The sequence below is a fragment of the Nyctereutes procyonoides genome, unplaced genomic scaffold (genome assembly GCF_905146905.1).
Source record: "Nyctereutes procyonoides isolate TBG_1078 unplaced genomic scaffold, NYPRO_anot_genome, whole genome shotgun sequence".
Lineage (NCBI taxonomy): Eukaryota > Metazoa > Chordata > Mammalia > Carnivora > Canidae > Nyctereutes > Nyctereutes procyonoides.
The window spans coordinates 20055571-20081821 of NW_026575041.1; the positions used below are offsets into that span (position 1 = coordinate 20055571).

The window sequence follows — 26251 nt, forward strand, 5'->3', positions numbered from 1 at the left end:
CTCCAGGAGGTATATTGTATTATTCTACTTTTGTATATGTTTGAAATTGCCCATAACAAAAGCATAAAAATAAATCTGGGCTGCTCTACATGGACAAGTTTCTTGGCTTGCCTCAGTTTACTCATCTGTAAAACTGGGTACTAACGGTACCCGCCTCCTAGGGCTGTATGAGAATTATACAAGTTAATACATGTAAACTACTGAGCTACCGTTACTATTTATAGAGTCACCCCCATGTCCCAGGTGCCCAACCCGGCTTTACAAATTTACTTTTTCAACTGATTTCCCCCCAACAGCCCTATGAGACAAGATACCTTCCATTTTCATAGGAGGAAGTAGACTCAGAGGGGTTCTGGCAGCAAAACCTGCATAAAACCCAGGTTAGCTCAATAAACCTTGTTTTCTACTAGATGGCCCACCTTCCTAGAAATGACTTGACTAGTTATTTACAGACAGGGAAACTGAGACTCGGTGGGCTTCTACGGTTTTCTTCAGTGTAGGCTGTGAACTAAACACAGAGCAGGCAATCACATGACATGTGACCTGGGCTCTTTCTAGTGGGGAGGATGGGCTGTGCCTGCACCAGCCTCACACTCACTCCTGGGGTGGGGTGGCGGGGCACAACCCCTCATTTCAGTGGCCCCGTGGCCACTGCAGAGAACAGGGATGCCTCCTCTTTGCTCTGTGCCTCCTATCTTTCCCAGACTATAAGCACTGGGGCTCGGAAGAGAACCAAACAAGGGAGAGAAAAGTAGAAACCTAAGACAAACTTTAGGCTAACAGCCTCTGCATTTGATAAATATTTTAGGAAATCTCAGGTCAGGGCCAAGGGCCATGGGCCTTAGAGTGAGTCTAAGGCCACGCAGTGTCTCCCTCTGAGACCAGCTCCCACGGAGGGGCCCACAGAGCTGCCAGCCCTGCTGAGTCCCAGGAACACAGGGCATCAGCTGGGGTCCTTCCTTTCAACAGCTGCTTCGTCTTCCTGAAGAACTCGCTCCAAGAGGCCCCAAGTCCCCAGCCAACCGCCTGAGGCATCAGTGAGCAAGTCATGTAGCCACCATGATTAGAAAAGCACTTCTCACCCCACAAATCTCTCTGTAATCAGTAATGATGGGAGGATAGACGCCCTCAGAACAGTCACCACGAATCTGACTTCCAAAGAGGGGTCACTCCATCAGGAACCGGGGCCAGGCTAACAATGCCCTCAGAATACAATGCAGAACACCTTCCTAGCAGGGCCAAATTGCATCAAAAACTCAGCTGGACTGCAAACAATCTGCATCCTTTCAGCAGGAACAGAACGAAGTCTGACCTTTACCTCAGGACCACTCTGCTACTGCTGCTTCTAACTGGTGTAAAAAGCACTTGTAGTCCTATTCCAATTAGAACTCTTACTTTGCTCACACAGACCAATTAGTGCACCCTCTCTGCCCCTCCTAAGAGTCTCTCCATCTTTAACAGTCAAAAGCACAAACCATATTGAGGATTCAGGCGGGGAGGGAGAGGGAGTGGAGAGGGAGCTGGGGGTGGGGGGAGGACTGAAGACGGCCACCGGCCACCTGGAGAGGGTTCCCCACAGACACACAGCACCTCCTTACGCCTCCGAGAGCTAGGCCACTTCCTGGCAAAGCAAGATAAACATCCAGTTTAAGGCTATTATCTCCTTTATTCAAAAAATAAATATTTCACTTTTGAGTCGACATATTTCAAATCACATTAAGCACAGAGAAGAAATACAGTCCCTTTGGAAATTGTGAACACATGTAGGAAGAGTCATGTTCTAAACAATGGGGATGGGGTAAGCACTGATTCCAACTGATTCATGACCCAGAGATGCCTCCTCTCACCGGGTGGAGCTACATATTGATCTTAGGAGCGAAAAAGAAACACACACGCGCGCGCACACACACACACACGCACGCACACTGCTTTGAAGTCTGAAAGGCACATGAAGTGGACCATAAGGTGTATGGCACGTTCACTGATAAAACGTTCCCTATTCCCTCCCAGGGAAATTGGAGAAACTTTAATCAAGTCAAAGACCAGAGAAGACAGGGTGCTCTTGCTCAGAGCTCAGCATTAGGGAAATCTCTGAACACGAAGGCCATCTTTCTTTTGCCTTCCCCGTCCCGGGCCTCTGCTGCCTGCTGGGGAAGTCCACCCCCAGCGCTCATTCGGTGATGGCGGGGCGCGTGGCCACGTACACGAACACCACGATCAGGAGCACGACCACGGCCAGCGTGGGCAGCACCACCGTGGTGATCTGCTGCCGGGCCTCCTGCATGGCCTGCTTCCGCTCCTTCTTGTCCTTGGACGTTTCCTTCTTGGGCTTGCCTTTGAGCTGCCGCATCTTGCCTGAGTGATGCTAGGAGGGTGCGTCGGAGAGGGTCTGGAAGGAAGGGCCACACTTCTCCGGCTGAAGCACCGAACCTCCTGCGGAAAGAACGATGATCGAACATGAACAGAGGGAAAGGGAAAAGGAACCATCGAGTGAAAGGCAATTGTGAACCCGGCAACTCCGAAGGCAAGGGCGTGGGGACAGTAGGGCTCTGGAGACAGACTCTGCATAGTGGTGTGGGGGTGAGCTGGAGGGACCCTGCGCTGCCGGGCCCGGGGGCACACAGGGAACGGGTCTCCGGCCTGCTCACATAGGGCCTCTGTGCACGCTGTCTCCGCGTAGAGGAGAGGGGGGGCACCCGTCTCTCCACCGCTGAGGCTCCTCTTCTCCAGGGAGGCTTTCCTCACTGTTCTGGGTGCCACAACCTCCCCAGCCATCTGGAGGGGCGAGTGGCCAGCAACCTGTGCTCTCCAGGCACGTGGCTCCGTCCTGCCCAAGCCTTGGGCCCGATCGCAGGCCGGGCCGGCCTCCCCGGGGCTGGAGAGCCCAGAAGCACGGACTTCTCCGCTGGCACCGGTTCACCCCTCCGTCACACCTTCCTGAGCACCTACTGCGTGCTGGGCACTGCCCAAGATACTGAGAAAGAGGTGCAGGACTGTCTCACCGTCACAGCGCCCACGGTCTGGGGGTGCACGGGGGGTGGCAGGCAGAGTGGAGACCTAGATCAGACAACAGAGACTGGCTGGGCCCGTGGTCCTGCCGCCCACTCAAACTAGGATCCTGGCACATTCCGAGCCCCGAGGAGGTGCTCAGGTGGTGAAGCTGAGCTGTCAAGGGCCTAAGGATGAATCACAAACCCGTGGACAACTTTAGAGCAACAGTTCCAGACAAGTCTGCTTCTTAGCTTTAAGCAACAGCAATCTTTTGGCTGCTGATGAGACAGAGGAGTGTCTGGCACCTCTCAGGATCCCCAGAAAAGCCAGAGGACCAGGCTCAGGAAGTGAGGACAAGGGAGCCAGGTGGCCATAAGCAGAGCCCAACTCACACCACGTCAGCACCTGGGCTCTATCACTGGAGCAGGAGCCCCTGCAGCTATGGCTGCTGTCCCTAGAGACTAGGTGTAGCTGCTGTCACTGTCCAGGATGAACCGCCGGCTCCCGTGGGTATCGGACTCGTCAAACCGAGGCCCAATCTACCCAGAGCCCAGCCGCTGAGCCTCTATAGTAGGTGGAGTGTTTTCTAAACACAGCAAAGAGGGGGAGGCTGGATACCAGACAAAAAAGACATCTGTCCCTTACGGCATCCTGGGACTAGCGTGGAGTTCGATGCTCTCGGAGGCAGAAGGGCAGTACATGCCAATGTTCATCTGACAAAGACACTTTTTTCTTTAAAATCTTTATTCATGAGAGACACAGAGAGAGAGGCAGAGACACAGGCAGAGGGAGAAGCAGGCTCCCTGTGGAGAGCCCAATGTGGGACTCGATCCCAGGACCCCGGGATCACGCCCTGAGCTGAAGGCAGACGCTCAACCACTGAGCTGCCCAGGGGCCCCCTGACAAAGACACTTTTGTGACCCGATTCTGTGTGTGTACTATTTTCCCGGGGCCGTGGATGGCCTGTCACCACACTGAGGAAGAAGATGGCATTTACACCTGAGTGACAATGTTAAATGGCAGAGTCTGGAATGTGGATTCTGAGACAGAGGAGGCCTTATACGAGACCTAATCTCTTAGCAGTGCTCTCATTGCATATGGACCTCAGGACTTTTTTTCTGTATTGCCCACACCAGGCAGAGTTTCTTATAATGCAAGATGACTGGTTTTCGTGCACTGGGATGGCATAAGGCCAGCCTGAAGCTGATCTTAAAGTTAGGGCAGCCCGATTTTGGCTGTATGGAATTTCCGTTAAGCTTTTAAAAATAACCCACTAGCACTTTCTTAACACCTGACAGGTGTAGGAATCCCTGGCTTCACCAATTCTTTACAAATCTTCCACAGGCTGCTCAGAAGGACCTGGACGTACCTCTGACTGGATGAATGGCTGTGGCCGAGTCCCTCAGCCTCAGCGGGCCTCACCGTCATCAGCTCAACCATCAGAAGGGCTTCTCTCACACAGGTGACCGTGGCAGTTGGAAAAGGTGCTTGTCCATGGGGCATACCCACAGGGGCACAGTACAGGTGTGGAGCCAGAGGGAGCTGGTTCCCTCTCTCCACAACTCTCCTGTCTGTAGCCCAAGTGGCCTCCCTGAGGTTTTTCACCTCTTACTGAGCTGCTCACCTGGGAGGGGCTGAGAGTGGCAGTGTGCCCCTTGCAGGGCCTTGGTGAGGACGAGACGAGAACCCGTGACATGGTGCACAGCAAGCAGGAGGCACCCACTGTCCATTAGCTGATGCTCCTGGGACTCACCCCAATAGCCTGTGAGTCGGATGGGGAAGGGAGGAAACCAGGGAGCAAGAGAAAAAAAACGTCCTGCCACTGATCACCCACTGGTCACCTGGTTTGTAAACAGCACCAACAGGGGCTTCTAAGAGAGCAATGGACAGCAGAGCATCATCCCTTGTGGATTCTGAAACCACAGCCTGCCCTCCCACTCTCCCTGACACGGCCTCAGGATCGTGAGCAGAGACGAGCCATGAGCAGCCCTCTGGTTGCAGCGCTCCCCGTGGAGTTAATGGCCTGTGGGTCTATGAAAAACAGAGGACCTGCCCCGGCTGCCCACATGACCCCTCATGGGACTGGCCATGGGTGGGTGGCTCCGGAAGCCCAGGGATTGCAAGGGCCCCAGGGGCTCTGCTGACAGTGCGGGCCCTGCCTCTGGTCCTGCTCAGTTAGCTGCCATCTGCGCCCTCCTGCATTAGCACCACGGAGGCTGCCCAGCCCCTGACATCTGTGAGATGTCTCCAGAAGTTCCTGGAGGCTTAGAGAAAAGCCTCACGTTGCTGGGGACAGCACAGGTCTGGTGGGGAGTTCAAGGCCAAATGCACAGGTCTGAGTTCTGGGCTCTCCAGTAGGTCGCAGCAGGCAGCCTCCCTGCTTCCGCTCACCTATGCTGAGGCCCTCAAAGCACAGCCCCATGTTCTCCCTGGGGCCCCCGAATCAGGGAAAGCATCTCTGGGAGGACACTGGAGAAGAGGGAAGGGGACCAGCTGGGACAAAAGTGGGGTAGAACATGGGGTACTTGGGTGGCTCAAAAGTGGAGCATCTGCCTTCAGCTCAGGTCGTGATCTCGGGGTCTTGGGATCGAGTCCCGTATCGGGCTCCCTCTTCTCCCTCTGCCTGTGTCTATACCTCTCTGTGTCTTTCATGAATAAATAAAATCTTTAAAAAAAAAAAAAGTGGGGTAGAACAGCAGAAGTGGCAGGAACAGAAGGGTGGCAGCTGGACCTGGAAAGGGCAGCAGAGGCCGGGGTATCTGGAGGCTCCCAGGCTGTGGTAAAGAGGCACGTTTTCATCCCAAGAGCAGCATAAGGCACTGGAGAGCTTCAGACAGGGAGGCACAAAGAGGGGGATGGTTCAGACCAGGGGAGGGAGGAGGATGGCATTGGGCTGTCTCTTGGGGCACAACCGGTAGGCCCTACTTCAGAGCAGATGTGGCCTGCAAGGTAAGGGGGGGACCACAGGTGAACAGGCTGGGTGGTAGTCCTGCCTCACAAGCTGAGGGAGAAGGGGTGGGGGAAGGGAGAGACTTGAGAAAGAACAGTCAGTGCTCCGCTCATACCTATCCACGTGTGAGGACGCCTATTGGGCATCACCATGGAAATATCAAGGAGGCGGCTGGAGCAATGACTCAGGAGCCCGGTCTGGGCGGCAGATCTATATTGGGAAGCCATCAGCTACTGGACTCGCTAAAGGCTGGGCAGATGGAGATAGGGCCGGGCCTGGACCCTAAAGCACCTGCAGTCAAAGGGCAGGCAGGGGAGCGGTGGGCAAAGAAGCCAGGGGAGACGAGTCAAATGAAGGGGAGAACCAGGATATAAAGTCTTAGAGACCAGGAGAATCAAGGGCACTGCCTCAAAACACTCCTGAGAGCCCATGAAGCAGGCTCTACTGGCTTCAGCAATGTGAAGCTCTGACACGAGTGGCTCCGGGAGCATGAGGGGAGGCTCAGACCAGGGCAACTACAAGCGAGTCCGCAAACTGCTGCTCATCAGAGGAGAGGAGCTTGTGCCAGAATGCAAAGGAACACGCTGCTTCCTTCATTCACAAAGTTTTGCCACGAAAAAGAGTCAGCTGGACTCAGTGAGGCAGAGGGCACTGCTGACTTACATTCTGTGCAAACTTCCCAGTCCTGGCACAGCTTGTGACAAATGGTTCACGTGCTGGCACTGTGACGGGCACTTGCCCAGACAACTGGTCTGAGCTCTTGCAGGAAGAGCACATGCAGCTGGTACAGAACCTGGGGGGTCGGGGGCGGGGTATCCAGCAGAATGGGAGAAACCTGGTGCGGACAAGGTGGAGATCTGTGGAAGCGTGCCGGGAGCACCCAAGGACCGTTCTGCCCTTGAGAGAAGCAAAGGCACAACTCTGAATCCAACAGGAGGCAGGCAAGGACGACGGGGGCAGGAGAAGGCAGGTCTGTACTGTGCGGTAGGAATGAGAGGCTTGGACTTTCTCAATGAAACAGGAAAGGGCTCGGCTTCAAGTCTGAGGAGCGGGGAGGCAGGCCTGAGGAAAGAGCAGGCATGAAAGAACCGTCCCGGAGGGTGGAACAGCAAACTTTGCAGGGAAACGTGAGCCCTTATGGCTCAGGTTCGTATATGCTTAAATACCCGGGCCCCGCCTCCTGGGGCCATCGGAGGACCACCTCGCCACACGCTCCAGCCTCGGCTTGCTGGACCACAGGGCTGGCTCATTCAGGCTCGGCCAGGCCCTCTGAAATGTGCGCTTGCCTCGAGAAAGCAAGCTGGGTCGGTCAGCCTGTATTTCAGAAATCTATGCTAAGAAACAGTCAGGGATGCTGGAGTTGGACGATCACACAGCTGCAGCCACTGGGGCGCCATCTGATGCCATGTGCAGAAGAAAGCGGGAGAGCTGGTTGGGGGAGAGGAGACAGGAGCCGAGGGGACTGCACTCCTGTCTTTGTAGTGGAGTTTCCGTCCGAGCCGGCTCTGCGAGGCTCTGTCCTGACGGTACGCTGACGGGTTTCGGTATCTTCCCATGACCGAAACCTCTTTCCCTGGAGGTGGCTCCACTGGCTCTCTGGCTTCCAGTGAAAAGAGCCCTGGCCACAGTAACTGCTCCAGTTCCACCCATGAGCAATCAGTCAATCCAAAGCCCTGCCTCAGTCACAAAGTCAAGGAGAGGCAGAGTCAAAGGTCAATCTCGAGTCTGACTCCGAAGCCCAATGGTCATGGCCCACCGGTGCCTACCCACCTGCCCCCCATCTCCCTGACCCACTCCCCGCCTTGGGGCCACATCACTGCTTACCAGCCCCTGAGGAGAGGACACTGCAGTCTGGCTCCTTCCCAGCAAGCAGCCGCAGCAAGACAGAGAAGCCACTAACACAGTTTCAGCTTTACAGCTGGGACTGGCACCTGGTCCCCACCCCTGCCTCTAGCTCCCCTAACCCGGGAAACGGAAGACTTCACAAACACCGGAGTCCCACCCAATTCCAATGAAACTCCAGCTGCTCTGCCCCCTCCCCCACCAATGCCAGTCCATGGCAACTGGTCAGCACTGCAACATTCCAACTGGTCCCCAGTGTGCGTGGGCAGGGGGCAGGGAGGCAGAAAGCAAGGGGTGGGAACACATCCTTTTATACAGAATTGTTTTAAGTTTATGACTTTTCTCTGATAATCATCTTCCAGTGTTTTTTACGTAAACATACACTTACATATACTTGTGTATATACGTGCTTATTAAGGTCTTCACGTGTATTTTTTCCAGTTTAGAGCTCCTAATGCACATAGAGTTCCTAATGTTGAACTCTAGTAGGGAAACAGCCAGGAGCAGAGGTAAGAAGCAGGGTGTGACACCAGGTCTGAGCCTCAGCTCAGCCACGTCCAGTCACACAACCTTTGGCAAAGTACTTAATCTCTCACGCCCTGACTTTCCTCCTCTGTAAAATGAGATAAGAAAACCTGCTTTAGAGAGCTGTTGAAAAAATTAGGATGTATTATCTGAAATATCTAGTACATTAATAGGTCATACAGGTGATCAATAAATGGCACAGAGGAACTTGCGTTCCAGGGAGGTCTATCTGGTGGAGATTCATATAAAGGGAGGCGCCACCAAGGAATTCTTGCATTCTGGTTTTGGTTTTGTACCATATAACCTGTGGATGATGGGGTTCCCCCAGTTTTTTCTCTCTTGCCCCCTGAAAACTACCAGTTACCAATCTGGGGGTGGGCAGGCTGGTTCAAAGGCCTGATAGGAGAAGGCTGGTTCAGGCGGAGGGAAGATTCAGGATTACACAAATCACTGCCAATTCTCATATTCCAGAACTGCTAGCCCCTTCACTGCTCAAGGTAGCAAGTGGTCGCCACTAGCCACATGTGGCTCCAGTATCAGAAATGTGGTCCAAACTGGACTGTGCTGGACTGCAAAATACACAGGTTTCGAAGACTTCATACCAAAAGAAATCGTGTAAAATTTGTCATTTTAATTTTTATACTGATTCCTGCTGCAATAACACTTTGATAGTATATTGAAATATACTATTTTGATGCTGAAGTCTCATTCATGTTGAAATGACAATATTGTTAGTATCCCTGTTGAAATGACAATATTGTTAGTTTCCCCTGTATTCTATGCCCTGTTTTAGTGTGGCTACCAGAAAGTTTTAATTCCATGAATGGTTCACATGACACTTTTATAGGACAGTGCTGGGCCTCCCCTGGGCAGTAAGGAGTGCCACGTCCTGCCCTCTGAGAAGCTTTCCACAGCTCAGCCTCAACTCACAGCAGGGAGGAGCCCACAGACTTTACAACCCAGCCCCGCTCTGCTGGAGACCCTCTCCCCCTGCACCGTCGCCTGCCTGATGTGGTCTCTCTCATCGTTGGTCAACTCCCCCAGGCTGAAGCAGCGGCTCTCTCCTCAGTGCTGTCTCAGGGCTCAGTTTATGCCTCCACTGCAGCACTGGCCAGTGGCTAGTAAGTGGCCGGGGCTCTGAGGCCCCCGCTGGACTGTGTGCTCCCGGGGGATGGCAAATGTGTCTTGCTGGGTTGGCATGGTGCCCCTCTACATAACAGGTGCTCAGCAAACACCTGCTGGATTAAATATCAAAGCGAGAATAGTCTCACAGGCAATTCATCTTTCGTACTAACCACAGTTACAGTAGAAAATTCTACAATGCAGCAGAAAAAGTTGCAGTAGAGAATAATAAAGTAGCTAGCTGCCACTTCTAAAATGCTCAGGTCATTCTCCACACAGTCTTGAAAGACTGGTATTCTTTACCCCTTTTACACGAAGAAACTGAGCTTCAGAGGAACATGGGGATTTGAGCCAGCAGTCTCAACCCCAGAGTAAAATCCCTAATAAGCACTTGCTAAGTATTTTAGGAATGAACAGAATTAGGATCTGAACTCAGACCTAATTCCAAAGTCCTCCAGTCCTCTCTGTGGGGCCCCACTACACCTTCTAGGTACCCCACTGCCGCGTGGCAGCTATCACTTCCTGCGGACTGTCAAGCTACCACACTATGGCCATCTATGAACACACAAAGCTCACCTGGACAAGGAGAAGGGAGCTGGGGCTGTGTGTGACCACTTTTTGCAGACAAGAGAGCTGGGGCTTAGGGAAGGCCCTATAGAAGGTCAACAGTCCAGCTGAAATTCCCCTAGCTCTAGCTGGCCTGGGAACCCTGCTCCTCCTGCCGCACCTAGCTGCCTCTGGTGGCTGGGCATGCCCTAGAAGCACATGGGGTGATGGGATGCCAACTCAGAAGTCCATGCCTGGCTCCTGCCCATCAGCCTCAGGAAGGGTATGCAAGAGGGAGCCCAGGCCCTCCTGGGCTTGTCTCACTTGGCAGCGGATAAAGCCTGTTGCCTATGGCCAGATTTGCCCTAAGTCCTGAAAAATATCACTGCACACCCACCCCGGGCTCGGCGGCACACCTTGGTTGAGATGCACCATATCCTGCCTGAATTTTCACCCTGGGCCAGGCTGCTCTGATGTCACCTGACTTCACTGCTGTCTGTTTTTACCCAATGTCACAGGTTGCTGTAAGGATGCGAGTGGGGAACAGCACGGCCTGGCCGAGTGACAGAGGTAAGCAGCTGAGACCTGTGTCAAGCGCACCCTCACATCCCCACACAATCAGGTGCGACCTGTGTCAACTGCACCCTCACATCCTGGCACAACTGATGCGAGTACAGGAGCCAGGTCCAGGTGGTGACTCCCCAGGGAAGACAGTCACCTCAGAAGACTGCCCGCCTTCTTTCCATCTCTCCTCACTGGCCACCTCTTCTCAAGTGCCATGCCTCTCCTGTAATTTGGAAAAGGCAGTTTAAGGTGCCCACCGAGATAATGGCTGCATTTTTTTCCTCCCTGGAAAGCAGGCATGCAAATGAATGAACACAGGGGATGAAGGGTATGTGCGAGGGGGCTGCGTCATTACCCTAACAGGAAGCACTAGAAGGCCTGAGCTGTTCTGTACCCCATGCTGGGGAAGCTGTCCTGCATTCAGGGAAACAAACTGCGTGCTAGAGAGCAGCAGCTCTGTGGTTCCTCAAGTGTGCCCACTTCGTTCTCCATCCCTGGTATTTAGCCATAATGGACCTGTGATCACTTAGCTCCAGTCTGCCGCAGAACGTGGGGGCGGGGGGGAGGGCAGGCTGCCAGGAGACTTGTGCAAGATGGGACTCCTGACACCCGCTAAGCACCTGCTGATAACATCAGCGCCTTTCCCAGGAACGCAGACATGAGCACACAGTGACAACCGCGTGCACGCCAGCTCCAGCCACCCCTCCTTCCTGCCCCTCCCCGCTGCTCACAGGCCCTGAGGTCTGGGGGGCTCTCCACCTGATGGCCAGCGGGGGGATCAGAGCCCCCGACAGACAGGAGCCACCAGACACCAACATGGAGGCACAGAGTTCTCTCACCAAGGGCAGAAGGAAGAAGAAAGTAGGTAATTTGGCGAAGCCAGTGTCAGCTACTCCTGAATAAAAATCCAAGAACACAAAAGAGCCTTCAGGAAGGTTGTGGAACAACACAGACATGAAAAGCTATGGTTCTTAGTAAATTAGCTAGGTACCATTCCTCTGGCACTCTGGGGTTTATGAGAGCCTTCTTGCACATTATGCGTTTCCCCCCTCAGTCACTGTGCAGGTTACATATTTAACAAGAAAATGAGCATACAGAGCAGTTAAGTTCATGTCGGGGTTTCCCTCCTTGTCCTGGCACTTTTAGGGTCTGTGGCCCTGGGCAAGTAACTCTCAGACTTCCAGTTGGTCTATCTATAAGCCAGAGATAAAAGTACCTATTACCTATCGCTCAAATCTGTTTTGAGCACCTACTGTATGTCGGGGGATATAACGGGGTTACGGCTACGAACAAGACAGGCGGAATGCTGCCTTTGGGTCGCCTATGAGGACATGGGGGACAGACAACCCACAAATGAACAGAATGAGTGTCTTATGATGCTATGTGCCACAGAGAATGTCAAGGGGGGTGGTACAGAGGTGGCTCATTTAGAGTAATCAAGGAAGGCTTCATGAGAAGGTGACTTTGGACCAGAGATTCTGGAAAGTGAGGAAGTGACCTGTGCAGATTCTTGGGAAGACCCTCCAGGCAGGGCAGAGCATGTGCAAAGGCCCGAGGGTGGCCTCCACCCCACCACCAGTGGGAATGAGAGGCAGTGCCATGGCCAGCATGACTGGAGAGGGCAGAAGGGAGCGTGCAGAGGTGAGGGCAGGATGAGCGCCATTGGAAGGTGCTGCCCGTATTTAAAAAGAGCACCGTTGGACTACTGCAGGGGGACGGGGCTGAGGCAAGGAGACTGGTGAAGATGCTTGGGCATCATCCAGGTGTGACGTGGTGGCGTGGGAAGGGGTAGATGTGGTGAAGAGTGCTCAGATCCTGAGTGTCCTTTGAAGGCGGACTCAACATGATTCACTAGCAGACTAGAACTGGAGGGTGAAAAGAGAAATGGACTAGAACCTGAGCAAGTGGAAGAATGGAGGGGCCGTTCAGGCTTGTGGAGAAGAGGCAAGGCAGGTTGAGTGGGGGTGGGGAAGCTGGGACGCACGGAGTTGGAGATCTCAGCGGAGACGGCAAGTGCACAGTGGGATGCATGAGTCTGGTCCAGGGGAGGCAAAGAGGGGGTAGTGATACAAGTAGGTCCCGGAGAGGAAAGGGGCAGAGAGAGTGGAGACCACCAGTCAGCAACTGCTCAACCCAGGACAGGGCCTGGAGGTTAAGTGTCTGCGCTGAAATCCCAGTTCTGCCGTTTGCCAGCCCTGTGACCTCGGGCAAGGTGCTTCATCCTTCCAGGCCTCATAGTTGTCATCTGAGAAATGGGGATAAAGATCATGTCTAATGAACTGATGAGAAAAATGCCTGGTACATACTAAGTGCTAGGTCAGGTTAGCTAGCATCCTCCTCCTCCTATTATAAAGAAAGGATCAGGATTATGGGCTGTGGGGACAAGAGTTTTGTTCTGTTTGTTAGGTAGTTAAGGCAGTTCTAGAATGCTCACATCACAGGGGGAAGTGCACCAGGACAAGGAAGGAAAAAGAACTGATGGACGCACCCCTGGGGAAGGCAGAGCAGGTTCTGGGCCAGCAGTGTGGTGCTGGCAGTACTGTCGTGTGACCACAGCAACATCCAGTGCACCTGCAGTCACCAGTCGCAGATCTTCAAACGAGGAGAGTCAGATGGCACCCACTGGCCAAGTGCAGGTGGCCAGGTGGAGGACTTTAAACGGAAGCAGGGCAGGGGGTTGTCAGGGCAGTATGACCAGTGACAAAGACGTGAGGACCGCATGGGATTACAAAAGCACAGTGCTGGGGATAGGCCCTGGCACCCCAAACACCTGCTGTTGCTCAAGGGGCCTGTGTGCCCCGTCCGGGGTGTCCCCCTCCCCTCCACCCCCAGTACACACAGAGCTCAGGTCCTGAGCGCCCTGCTGATTCTCAATTCTGCTCCGCCTCTGGAGCCACCCCACCTCCCTCTTTTTGTTCAACTTACAGTCACATTTCTCAGGACAACTTGTGACAAGATGACACCTCTCCTTCTTGACTCTAGGAAAGAAAGAAGCCCGCGTGAACGCAGGCCAGCCTGCACCCGCGCCTCCCAAGAACCCGCAACAGAGGAGGCTCTTCTAGCCCTGAAGAAATAGTGTCCTGCCAGGACTTGCCCTGCAGTGACACGAAGCTCTCAAAGTGCTCAACCACCAGCTCCTCTCAGGGCACCCAGGAGAGGACAGAGGGGAGGCAGGGCCTTGGATGGATCTTGTTATTTAAATGTGCTTCTTTTAATGAGGAGTCAGAGAGAAATTCCTGGCGCCCAGCAACTTCATTCCAGCACAGCAACTCTGTTTAAAACCCGCTGACCTGAAGCAAATCCAACCACAGAAAGGACAAAAGAGACAACCAAAGAGAAATAAAGTAACGAGATTCCTGCAAGAGGGTTGGGAACAATGGCTTTTGAGACGCTCAGATGCTCAGAAAGCAGCACAGTTAACCAGCGGCGCACACCACACAGCCTGAAACCAAAGTTCTGCGAGGGAACATGGAAACTTACTCCGAGCAACCACTCCGAAAGTGTACTATTCTGTTCCATGTGATCAGGAAAAATGCCCATGCCATCCCCTAATTTCACAGTCTGTTCGTAGGCTGTGACCCACAGCTGATATCCACTGGGTTGAGAAGACCTCCCCGCAGCGAGGGCCGCTCGGAGGTAAGCCACGTCCCGGCGGAGGAGTGCCAGCACGGGGGCCGGAGGTCCCTAACCGGAGATCGGAGCCCTGGGCTGCAGGCCTCCTGGGTCAGAAGCTGAACTGATGGCGGAAGACGACTACTTTTGGAGGAGGGAGCTCTCTACCTCTAGGGGAAACCAAGAGACGAATGGCAGGGGGTTCAGAAACCAGAGGGAAGAGACGGACCCGGGTTCCCCTGGGACAGTCTTCTGCGCCTTGATGAGTAACAGGCTGCTGGGAATGGAAGGCCAGCAACCAGTCACGGCTGTGCGAGCGCTCAGAAAGGCTGCAGCTGTATCGAAGCCTGTAGGTTCCCTCAATTCATCTGCTACTCAATTAGGTAAGATAAGACACAGGCACTAAACGTAAGCATCGCTCATCTATCACTTTGTTAATGACAGCTCGACTCTGTGACAGCTCAAAACTAAGGCAAGGTTTGGGGGAAATTCATGAAAACATGCACACCCGTCAATTATATGCGTTGGTTTTTTTTGGTTTTGTTTTTGGAGGCCGTGCTTTGCTAACTTGTCCATCTCAAATGTGGCAGATGTGAGTGAACATTCATCCCTGGAGGCCAGGTCTGGGGCAGAGCCACTGCAAGAATACAATTTCATTTGCCTCCTCTTTTATCTAAAAACGTCAAGCAGTCGTTTATAACACTGGCCGATGTTCATGGCACCGCGATAAAAGCCTGCTGTGGCTGTCACTGAAGGCTGACCATGTCCCTGTGCGGGGGGCTCTACTCGGTTACAGGCTCCCACCTGAGAGGCAAGAACGGAGGTCTGGGGAGGTGAGATCACTTGCCCAGGACCACAAGGCGAGTAAGTGGTGGGACAGATTCAAACCCAGACAGTCTGGTTCCAGAGCCCTGCTCTTACCCACTAAGGGATGTTGAATTCTCCTCAAACAGATATCCATATTTGCTTCATTACCCTTTTTGTTTCTTCAAAGATTTATTTACTTGAGAGAGAGAGAGAGAGAGAGAGAGAGCGCACGCAGGGGAAGAGAAAGAGGGAGAAAATATTCAAGAAGGTTCGCACTGAGCACAGAGCCCGACACAAGGCTCGATTTCATGACCCATGAGATCAGGACCTGAGCAGAAACCAAGAGTTGGACCCTTAACCAACTGCGCCACCTCAATATTCTTTAATATTCTTTATTATTAGTAATATTCTTTAATTAATATTCTTTAAATGTTATTTTCCCTAAATCTTTGGGGAAAACGTGACCAAGGAAGATGCACCACATGCCCCCCCCACCCAGGGCTCTGACTGCATGTGGGCCTGCTGGGGAGCACCCAGGAATACAGGACCACAGCCCTGCCATAACTCATCCACCTGTCCTCTTGCCCCCGTGGCCAGGTGTCAGCTAACAGTCCTCAGCATGCCGCACGGTCTTCATGTTCTGGTAGGCAGGGACTTCATTAACAACCAAGATATCCTAAGCACTGGTTGTTTATGGCATCTTTAAGATGAAAAATCCATCTCTGAGCTAAATTACAGCAAGTTAATTACAGAGCCTGGCTGATGGCAGACAAACTGGGAGAGAGTGAGGTATTGACTGAATTTTCAAGTGTGAATAGCAACCACAACCACATGCACTCAAGCCTGCCCATCTGGGCCTTCCTCAAAGAGAGAAAACAGAGGAGGGCTCACCCCATCAAGAGCATCAGTCTCAGAGGCAGGCAAGCTCTCTCAGCCATTCATGGACTCCACATATGCTTACTGCGCAGCTGGGCACTGGGGACGAGCTCATCACACCAGGGTCACTCTCCCACCAACTCATTCATTCACTTACTGAGCACCTCCCACAGGCCAGGCACCGACTGGCTGTCAGTGGGGAAGAGGCAGACTGGTGCATCTGCTCAGTCACTGCTTCCCCAGACCCGGGACCACCTCCATGCGCCAGGCACCATCTCGGCAGTAGGGATGGAGCGATGAACAAAACAAAGCTCCTGCTCTGATAGGACGTGCATGCTAGCGGTGGGAGGCAGAGGAGAGGCGAAGATGGAATATGTCAAGGAATGAAGAGCTGTGAAGGAGAAAGCGCAAGAGGACTGAGAGTCGGGGACAGGCTATAACTCAGAGGGTGTTACAAGGGACAGGCAGGGAACCCGGAGGCAGGAGCTCACCTGAAAGGTGTGCAGCACTGCACCTGGTGCATCCCCACCAGAGCTCTCAGCTGGTGGGAGGGAGCCGGAGGGAGCACCCAGGGGTGAGAGGATCAATCCCAAAAGGACTCTACAAACCCACCAGCCAATGTCTCGAAGCCTATAATTTGTGCTCCCCTGTAGGCCTTGTCTGCTGCCCAAATTCAAATACTCTGCAAAAGGCAGCCGTAAACCAAGCAGCGATCAAATATTTATGCAGTGGCGTGTCGGCATTCTCGGGAGGGTTGATGTGAGGGTGGGGGAAGGAGGATGACCCCATCACACAGTGACCACTGTGAGGCTGCTGGCAACCAAGGCAGACGCAGGCACAGGCATGTTCTCCCCTCCACCACGAGGTCCTCACTGCCACCCACCCACACATCTTCCTGCCTCCACCTCCTGGTTCCTCAATCTCCAGACAGAATGGTATCACTTAACCCGAGGTCCAATCTCAGTCCTCCAGCCAGCAGGCCTTCCGAGGCTCTCAGGGCCAACAAAACACGGTGCGGATTCAGCCTGGCCTTCAAGGCTCTGAGTGCCGAGCCCAACCCTGTCTCCAACATCACATCGAGCAATCACAGCCCTGTCCCCTTGGAAAGTGGCGGCTGAACAGGCCAACCTGTGCCCAGTCCCAGGGCTCTCCAACTTGGCCTGCTTTACACACCCTCGCTGCTGAGAAAACGTTCCTGATCCTCTTAGTCAACATCAGTTACCCTTTTGCCTACTCTTATGCCTTTAAAATGGCCCTTCGTGAGGCACCCGGGTGGCACAGTCAGTTAAGCATCTGACTCTTGGTTTCAGCTCAGGTCTGATCTCAGGGTCATGGGATCAAGCCCCATGTGGAACTCTGTACTCAGCAAGGAGTCTGCTTGAGATTCTCTCTCCCTCTCCCTCTGCCCCTCCACCCTGTGCGTGCACACACATGAGCTCTCTCTCACTAAAATAAATACATCTTTAAAAAAATAAATAAAATGGCCCCTCTCTTGCTCTGCCTTTTCAAAGAGTTAATCATTCTTTGTCTACCTCCCTCTCCTATCAAGGGTTCAGTATTTGCTGAATGGTAAAAGCCTTACTAATAACGTTGCCCAGAAGTTGGAGGTTTTCCTGGACACCTCCCCTGCCTCTATTCCTCATATCGAATTCTTCCCTAAGTATTACCAGTCCCTATCCCAGACATCTCTCAAACATATCCTCTCTACTCCGTCCCCACTACCAGTAGGTCAGGCCCTCAACTTTGTTTATGAGGATTTCTGCAACAGCTTCCTTACCTGCATTTTCTTGCCTGACCTTCCTTTTTGCTCAAGCTCTACAAAGTGTAAATATTTCTAAATTCTTCTAAAATCACTGCCTGTGGAGGCAGGGCAAAGGATGCTACAATGTGTCCATCCCCAAAAGCAAATGAAGGAGATGCATGCATCTTCTTTAGCAAAGGCATACAAAGGATTTTCATTTAAACCTCATATAGGTTTTAAAGTCTAGTTGTTGGGAACTCTTGAGCCAAAAAATATCCCTGGCATAAATATGCATTACTTTATATGTCAAGGTTAACCACCAACCGAATCATGCTAAACTAACAGTGAGAAAGCCAAGCTAACAGTAATTGCTAAATTCACATCTAGATTCCCAGCAATTACAAATTATCACTAACTCAAGATGGTTTTGATGTTGCACAGTTACAGCGCCATTTCCAACATCCATCGGAAGTCCAACAGCCTGTAGGTCTGTGCTTCATAGGAGCCTAAAACATACCACTTCTAAGCACAGTCGGGCAGCCAGACCCCAAAGGAACAGGAAGTGGAGTCATTCATAAACCCCAGCACGGCAGTAATTTAACACCAATCACATCTCAGTAGCTTCTAAAAATGTCTTTGTGATTTCTGGTAGAGAGCCTATAGACATACCTGAAACTTGGAAGTCTAGGGTATCTTGAGTCCCATACAAAACCTGGTAAAAAGGCCTTGCATATCTGAATTGGGTCAGTGCCATCGAGAGGCAGCCTTGAAAGTAGAGACCATGCCTACAGAATCCCTGGATCAGATCAGACAAATCCCCAGCATAGAATGTCATGGCAGTGTTCCCCTGCACGAAGGGGGCCCTGGCCTGTGGTCAGTCCCCAGCCCACGCCTTCACTTGCAGCAGCCACGACCACCCTTGGACAGTTCTCGGGGTGGGTCATGCCCCTGCTGACCTCCCAGGCCCCCATCCAGGCAGTGGTCTCAAATACCCTTTCCCACCTCCTTTCTCCCAGCCACTCCTCCCTATGGCAAACTCCTCCTTCAAGGCCCATCTCTTGGGGGTGCCTGGGAGGCTCAGTCCCATGAGCATCTGCCTTTGGTTCAGATTATGATCCCAGGGTCCTGGATCAAGCCCCACGGTGAGCTCCCTGCTCAGCGGGGAGCCTGCTTCACCCTCTGTCCCACCCCCTGCTTGTGCGCACTCTCTCTCTCTCTCAAATACATAAATAAAATCTAAAAAAAAAAAAAAAAAGACACATCCCATGGGTCACATACTCTTGCAATCATTTCATGACTTTCCAGGCCCTGAGGTGGGTAAAGAAGGGGCTCATCTCTGTGCTCCCATGGCATCTGTATTAGGATCGCTTTGCCTGGTCTTCTCATTATAATCTGTGTTTGTAACTCATCAAAGTGAACCACTTTATCACAAAAAGTCTCAAGTTCAAGATCAGAGCAAAATTGTCTTGATTTGAGGTCATAGTATGCCAAATGACAGCTGGAATTTCAGTTTTCCCATCAATTACCTTGAATGGAAGGTCCGAGGAGAACAGACAGTGTCACTCAGCAGAGACAGGTTTCACTGATTCAAGTGTTTGTGCGTGCACAGGGCCACAAACCACACAAAAGTTAAGCTCAAGGTTAAGGTAAGAAACATGAGTGGGCTTCAGGATAGGAGAAACTTTTTAAAAAGGAAAGCTGAGCGCTAATATGTAGTGTGCTTCTTTTCTTTCTGTGTAGAATGTCAGTCTTCAATATCTTCTACTGACCTGGAACCAACTTCCAGTCATTTCTGGAGCTAAAGGGTTTGCACGTCTGACACTGAACTATCTGGAAGGGAGGCTACTTGGTGAGTAGCAAAGCTATTAACATTTTAGCAGATTACATATTAGTTATTTGCTTATTAAAGTTCCAGATGAAGGGGCCCCTGGTGGCTCAGTGCTTGAGCACCTGTCTGCCTTGGCTCAGGTCCTGTGATCCCAGGGTCCTGGGATTGAGTCCTGCATCAGGCTCCCTGCATGGAGCCTGCTTCTCCCTCTGCCTATGTCTCTGCCTCTCTCTGTGTGTTGCTCATGAATCAATAAAAAATCTTTAAAAAAAAAGTTCCAGATGAAATAGTAGTCCACCTCTGTGTTCTAAGAGTTGATATTCTTGGGTTTGGAGGAACAAATCACTCCCTACACCATTTTCCAGAACACGACATCCATTCTAAGAACTCCTTTGCCAGGCTGACAGTTATTTTATTGCCCTTGGAAAATCAAATTCATGACACTCTGCCGAGGAAGCCAAGAGTGAAAGGTTAAGAAGTCTCACAAGCCGCTTGAACATGATGTCACCAGTGCTGCGAGGCCTCTTGCCAGGTCTGGGGCCCCAGACCGTGCAGTCCTCTCTGTGGGCCATGCTGGGCATATGGGATTCATCCACATGCAGGAGGAGGTTGCTGACAGGTGTGAGCAAGGAGTGAAATGGTGTGACAAGCGTTTTAAACATCACCCTGAGTCCAAAGTGATGAGCAGAATGGAGGGAAAGTGGAAGCGGGACAAGTAGCTCAAAAGCCTTTGCAGGGACCTAGGCAACTAACTGGTGTCATTGGTCTTGGGGACTGGACATGGGAAGGCTGCAGATGAATTCAAGGTCTATATTAGAAGTATTGCAAGGACTTGGGGATCTGGAGGAAGAGAAAGGTTAGTGTTAACAGACGACTCCCCAGTTTCTGGCTGTGTGCCCTAACGAGACAGAGGAGGGGAGGTGTGCGAAGGGGCTGTGGTAGAAAGACACCAAGAGACAAACGTTGCACCCAGTGAGTCTGAAGTACCCTCAAGACATTCAAGTTTGTGAGCTGCTGTAACAGTATAAAATGTCCTACAAGGCACAGAGGAGTCATGTGGAATGACAAAGGCCAGGGGTCTTCTCACTGGTGACCCCCCCCACCTTCCTCCTGGGGTGCCTAGATATCCTGCCACCGTGCCAAGCTCAAGGTGGGGGATATCACATAAGGAGCGTATGGGGCAACCTGGGCCACATGCAGGCTGCTTCTATGATGCCCTTCAGGAGGCATGCACAGACCAGCTTTTGAGACAAGAAAGCAGTCACTTTAACAGGAAAATGCTATTCTCATCACACCACAATGGGAATTAAAGTACGTAGCCCAATATTTTGTTTCATTACAGGCACTGTAATAGGTTTGCTGATTTCTCGATACTGATGTTTCCAGGAGTCCCAGCAAAAGGGCCTTGGTACCTGATCCTGTGTCCTGCGTGGGGGACTGACTCCAAGCTGGACTCTCTCCTGGGGAAATGCTAACCTAAGGTGCTATCAGCTGCAGAGGAAAGTCTCCCTCTGAACAGAAAACCAGAGAAGACAGCCTATTTCAGGAAAACAATGACTCACTGAAATCACATCCTGCTCCTAAGTTAATATGCCTCCTTCTGGACTAGAACCTGGTTTCCTACCATGATGGGTCTATTTCCCAATTCCCCATTGAAGGACAAATCAAAATGTCATTTAACAATCTGCTTTCTAATTAAAATTTGAGCCGTTTTTTTTAAAAATCGCATTTAACTACACAATTCCACATGGCAATAAACCACTGTGCTCTGCCGCCTTGATTAATAGAAGCATTTGCAATTATTTAAAGGAGAAGGGAGAGAAAAACCAGCATTAGAAGTGCTAGATTAAAAAAAAAAAGAAGTGGCTAGATTAAGCCCCTGTTAGTGTCTTTGAGTTTACTCATAGAGTAGGACAGCGTGGTATTGATGTAAGCTAATTAAATTTCCCGCATTTAAATAAGCCCCAACAAAAATAAAACTTCTAAGACTGACTGGAAGGTCCTAGAAGAAAGAGAACTACTTCTTCAAGGAAGTGGCCTGGCTGGGTGGGGAGAAACACCAGGGTCAGGCTGCATCTCCTAGCAGGAGGTCAAGGGCCCTCTCTCTGGAGGGAACGCGGGGGTGGGGAGGACAGGTAAGCGACAGGGCCCCCGGTTTTGTGATGGCAGCAGTGGCTTCCACGGGGAAGGACCAAGATGGTGCTCAGATCTTACAGGTGGACGGAGGACGGGGTCTGCCATCCAGCAAACAGGAGGGGCCCCAACCACAGCACGACCAAAAGGCCACCTCACGCAACCCCCATTCAACACCAGCCAGGGGCAGGCGAAGGCCACCTGGGGAGCCGGGCCCCCAAGGTCACTGCAAGGTCACTGTTCTGACTTGCCTGTCACCTCCCTTCCCTCTCAGTCTCTGGGTTATTGCTCTAACCCCGGGCCCATGTTGCCCATAAAAGATAAATGTCAGACGCAAAAGCTTAGCTTCAAGAGATTAGCAATTTGTGATGAACGCTCAAAGAACAGAATGGACTGGAGAATGACAGGGTGGAGCTGGCTGGCTAGTGGGGAGGCGGGGCTCGTCCCAGGCACAATTCAGATATGCCCTCAGGGGGCTTTTTACGGGAAGACTTGCAAAGAGGCGACTACAATCAAGTGTGGAAACACCAGGGTCCAGGGTCGGGTGGAGGGAGGTTCACAGGAAGGGGCCGTGGAAGAAGGGCAGCCCGGGGAGGGGCCCACAATGACCGAGCCGGGCTCATTAGGACGCACGTCACTGAGAAGGGGATGGTACTCCGGGGGTTCCAAGCCTGGAGAAGTCACTATTGACCAGGAGGGAATAAAAAGGATGGACTTCAGGGTGCCTGGGTGGCTCCATCGGGTAAGCGTCTGCCTCTTGATTCCGACCCAGGTCGTGGTCTTGAGGAAGGGACAATTGAGGCCAGTTAGGGAGAGAGAGGTAGGGCACTATGCGCTCAGGCTCGGAGAAATCCCAGATGTGGAGAAATGCTGTGGACAAGATATTAACCAGAGGGAAGGGGACATAACAAATCCACCTGTTGATTCTAAATATAGACGAGATATTTTCATAACATTTACAAATCCATGTTGTTCATCTTAAATGTTATAGACAAGATATTTACTAAGTTCCCTGGTCAGTTTTCTATAAAAGACCCACCATAAAAGCCCTCGACGGTGACCTATCAGGGCCACTCTCCCTTCTAGGGCACACCTTCGCTTTCCTTTCTGTTCCTACCTTCATTTAATAAACTTTCATTTCACTTCACCCTTTTGCCCACGAGATTCATCTTTCAACTCCGGGAGACAAGAACCCCGCAACCCAGCAACAGTCTCAGGGTCATGAGATCAAGCTGAGCCCTGGGTCTGGCTCTACACTCAGCAGGGAATCAGCTTTAGTCTTGCTCTCCCCCCCACCCTATATGGGCTCTCTCTAAAATAAATAAGCCAAATCTTAAAAACATACAAACAAACAAATAAAAGGCTTGATTGCCAGGGAAGTAGCATTGGTTAAGACCTTCAGGGATCAACAAAAACCTGGCCAGGCAGAGAAAAGAAAAGAGTACATACAGGACTGGGCATGTTTGAGGAATGCCGGCAACAGTCATCTCTCCCCAAACACTGGCTTCCTTTAGAAGAGAATTTCAGTAGGTACAAATTTACTTCCTGCTTACCTTTTAACTTCAAGAACTGCAGTTTCAGGACTTCCAGCAAAATGATTTCCAGTAAAGGTGACTCGAGTTGTTCCTGTTGAGAAATCAGAAAAAGAGGCATAAGAGGTTTGGGGGAGCAACCCGTCCACAGACCCCTTTTGTGGGATCGTCCCCCCCAGTCCATGAGGAGAGGGCAGTCCCATGGCACCCCTCCCCAAACTGATGACATGGACACTTGCCCCTGCCAGCTACACTGCCTCCCTCTCACCTTGCCTCATTTGAGGATGAAGATGTGCCAACTTAGGCAAGCAGCAGTGAGATCTCACCCCGAGAAAGACACACACATGCATACAGGAGATGAGCAGGAATGTGCGCTGTGCTGCCCCTGAATTAAGGAGCCTTCCCAATGCAGTTTCCAGCAGGCTGGTGGAGCTTTGCTCCCTGCATTCCTGAGATTCCTATAACAAACCCTCTGCCACGGTAAGCTGGCTGGAGAGCATCGCTGTTCCTTGCAACCCAAAACCAATGACTTAAGAATAAGAGGTCCGGGGTTGGGACCAGAAAAAGAACAGAAGGAGAGGGTGAAGAAATAGAGGCATCTGGGACAAAGCCTTGAGAAAAATAAAAGAAGATGGAAGAAAGTATCCTGGACCTCTCAACCCTGTCCCATAACAGCTGAGAAGGAAGGATGAGAGGGATGTGTGAGACCCAGAGAGTAGACTCAACAGAGAATTCCTAAAATCCCAGCAGTATTAAACATTAAGATAGAGGCCTAGATATTGGTGAAAGGGGGCTCTTAATATCGGTATTATCCATAACAAATTAAAGCAATTCTTCAAAGAATTCTGAAAAGCACCTATGGCAAACAAGGAATAATTAACTATATAACATCCATCTCTAATAAAATAAGAAATATAATAATTTGAAGATTGACTTACTGTGGAGTTTGTTTTTTTGTTTTTTTTGTTTTTTGGTCTAAAACAACAAACATTTTATTTATTCATGGCCTGGTGGGTTTGGTTTTATTTATTCAAGGTTTGGTAGGTCAACAATTAGTGCTGGGCTCGGCCAGGTATTTTTTGTCTGGTCTTGCCTGGTTCACATATGGAGCTACAGTCAGCTCAACTGGGCTGGGTGGTAGACCAGAAGACTTAGCTCACACACTAGCAACTGATACAGGCTGTCTGTGCTGTTTTTATGGTCTGTTTTAGTAAATGTAAGTTTTTTTCCCCCCTGAGAGCTTCAAAGATGTATGCCTACTATCCCCTTGCCATATTTTTCCATTGGTTCTTGAGTTGGTCAACTATGAACTCACCCACTGCAGGGCTTCACAAATCTAACCTCTTCTAGACCCCTCTACCAAGGAGCGATGATCTTGGTGAGTGAAAGGGAGGGGTGAAAGGCAGAGATGGAAAGGGGGGAAAGGTTCTTCAGGAGCCTTGAATGCTGAGTTAAGTTGAACGAACTTTATTCCAGCAGCATGAGAGTCCAGATGACAGTCGTCTAATCACATATTCTCCAAGAGATAATTACCACTCAGAAATGTAGAAAATTAAAATTGGGCTGCAGAGGGAAAATACGACCCAAACCACAGAGACTGAAGCAAGGAAGTCAACAGCAAGCCGTGACCTTTACCTCTGACAGGATCCCTTGCCTGCTGCTGTTGGCCATCAGCAGCAAAGACTTTACAAGGTTCCCCTGCTTCTAGGCCTTCTAAGCAGCCCAGTGCCCCAGGGGTTCCCTGGAGCATCCACTTTCACTCAGCAGGTCACAGAAAAGCACCAGGGATACCAGCTGACCAGCAGAACAGGCTGAAGGGCTGCACTCCAGGCTGCTCACCCCAGGCCCGGGTCCCGGGAGGCTGGCACCACATCCTGTCTCTGTATTACAAGCAGCAGAGGCACCTGTGCTCTAATCTCCATCCTACCACCTCCTCTCTGGGCCTCTATCTCCTCGACCATAAAAAGAGGGAGGGAGACTAGACCACTGATACTCAAAGAGGTGGTGGTCATCCACCAACTCTTCACTGCTGGTTCACACCTTTTCCAGATTCTGGTGGCTATCGGCATTCCTTGGCTTGTGGCCACACCTCTCCTCCACTTCACTGCCTTCTCTGTGTGACATCTCCTTCTTCCCCTCTCTTATAAGGGCCTTGTGATGGCATTGAGGGCCTACCTGGATAATCCAAGGTTATTTCATCTCAAAAATCCTTATCTTAATCACATCTACAAAGACCTTTTCTCTAAATAAGGTAACATTATTTGGGCACATCTCTGGGGCTACCATTTAGCCCACAATAACTGATCTGGATATTGCCCAATGTGTGTGTGACCAGCTGTACCTGGTATGCACTGCACACTCATATCAGAGCACCACTGGGGGAGAAAGACCACCACCCTGTCTTTCACTCAGCTAGGATCCCTGCTCTTCCTCTGCTGCCCTGGGGCAGTCATATTGCAGTGGGCACCCCCTGGGAAAGGAAAGGAGGTTAACAGGTGGTAGGGGTACAAAACACAGGTACAGACTTTCCCTCAGGCCTTCCCAAGCTGGTCTCCCACCTTCTTTAGCAGGTAGCAGACAAGCTGCCCCTTCCTTACCCCACTGTCCTGTCCTTCAAGCAGCTTTAGTTGTAAAGTAATTAAATTGATCTGTTTTCTGTTCCAGTGTTTTCAGAGCTTTCAATGTCCAAGTTTGAGAACACAAATAAAACCGTTTTATAAATAAATTTAAAAAAAATTAAAAAGAGATCCCTGGGTGGCGCAGCGGTTTGGCGCCTGCCTTTGGCCCAGGGCGCGATCCTGGAGACCCGGGATCGAATCCCACATCGGGCTCCCGGTGCATGGAGCCTGCTTCTCCCTCTGCCTATGTCTCTGCCTCTCTCTCTCTCTTTCTCTCTCTGTGACTATCATAAATAAATTAAAAAAAAAATAAAAAAAAAAACGTTTTACTAAAATCCTTGTATATCTAGCACTGTCCTGCCACTAACATGTCCTCTCCCCAACACCCTTCCCTGTAGCCTCAAAAACACTCAGGTTTCCTAACAAAATGGAGAAAGCACTGGAAGACTTGACATGGCAGGGACCGAATTTCACTAGAAGTTTTCTTGCTTTGCAAGAATAGTTCTTGCTAAAGGAACCATTATGTTAAAACCCTCTGCTATGTTACACATCAGCTTTAAAGGG

At 51.3% G+C, this 26251-nt stretch overlaps 1 protein-coding gene across 1 annotated transcript; it reads right to left on the reverse strand.

The window, feature by feature from the left end:
• Positions 1–2004: 2004 nt before the first annotated feature.
• Positions 2005–23463, reverse strand: SMCO4 (single-pass membrane protein with coiled-coil domains 4). Its single transcript, XM_055320730.1, has 3 exons — positions 23338–23463; positions 23091–23163; positions 2005–2433 (listed from the first exon to the last, which is right to left on the reverse strand). The coding sequence occupies exons 1-3, from the start codon at positions 23417–23419 to the stop codon at positions 2067–2069; spliced, it is 522 nt and encodes a 173-aa protein (XP_055176705.1). The 5' UTR covers positions 23420–23463; the 3' UTR covers positions 2005–2066.
• Positions 23464–26251: the final 2788 nt, after the last annotated feature.

What these genes read in the sequence shown, in the direction of transcription:
- SMCO4 (XM_055320730.1), bottom strand. Translation starts at nt 23,419, where the DNA reads ATGCATGTGTGTGTCTTTCTCGGGGTGAGATCTCACTGCTGCTTGCCT. An exon ending in TCATCCTCAAATGAGGCAAG is followed by an intron (nt 23,164 to 23,337) that starts GTGAGAGGGAGG and finishes ATTTCTCAACAG; the next exon opens with GAACAACTCGAGTCACCTTT. An exon ending in GCAGTTCTTGAAGTTAAAAG is followed by an intron (nt 2,434 to 23,090) that starts GTAAGCAGGAAG and finishes TTCTTTCCGCAG; the next exon opens with GAGGTTCGGTGCTTCAGCCG.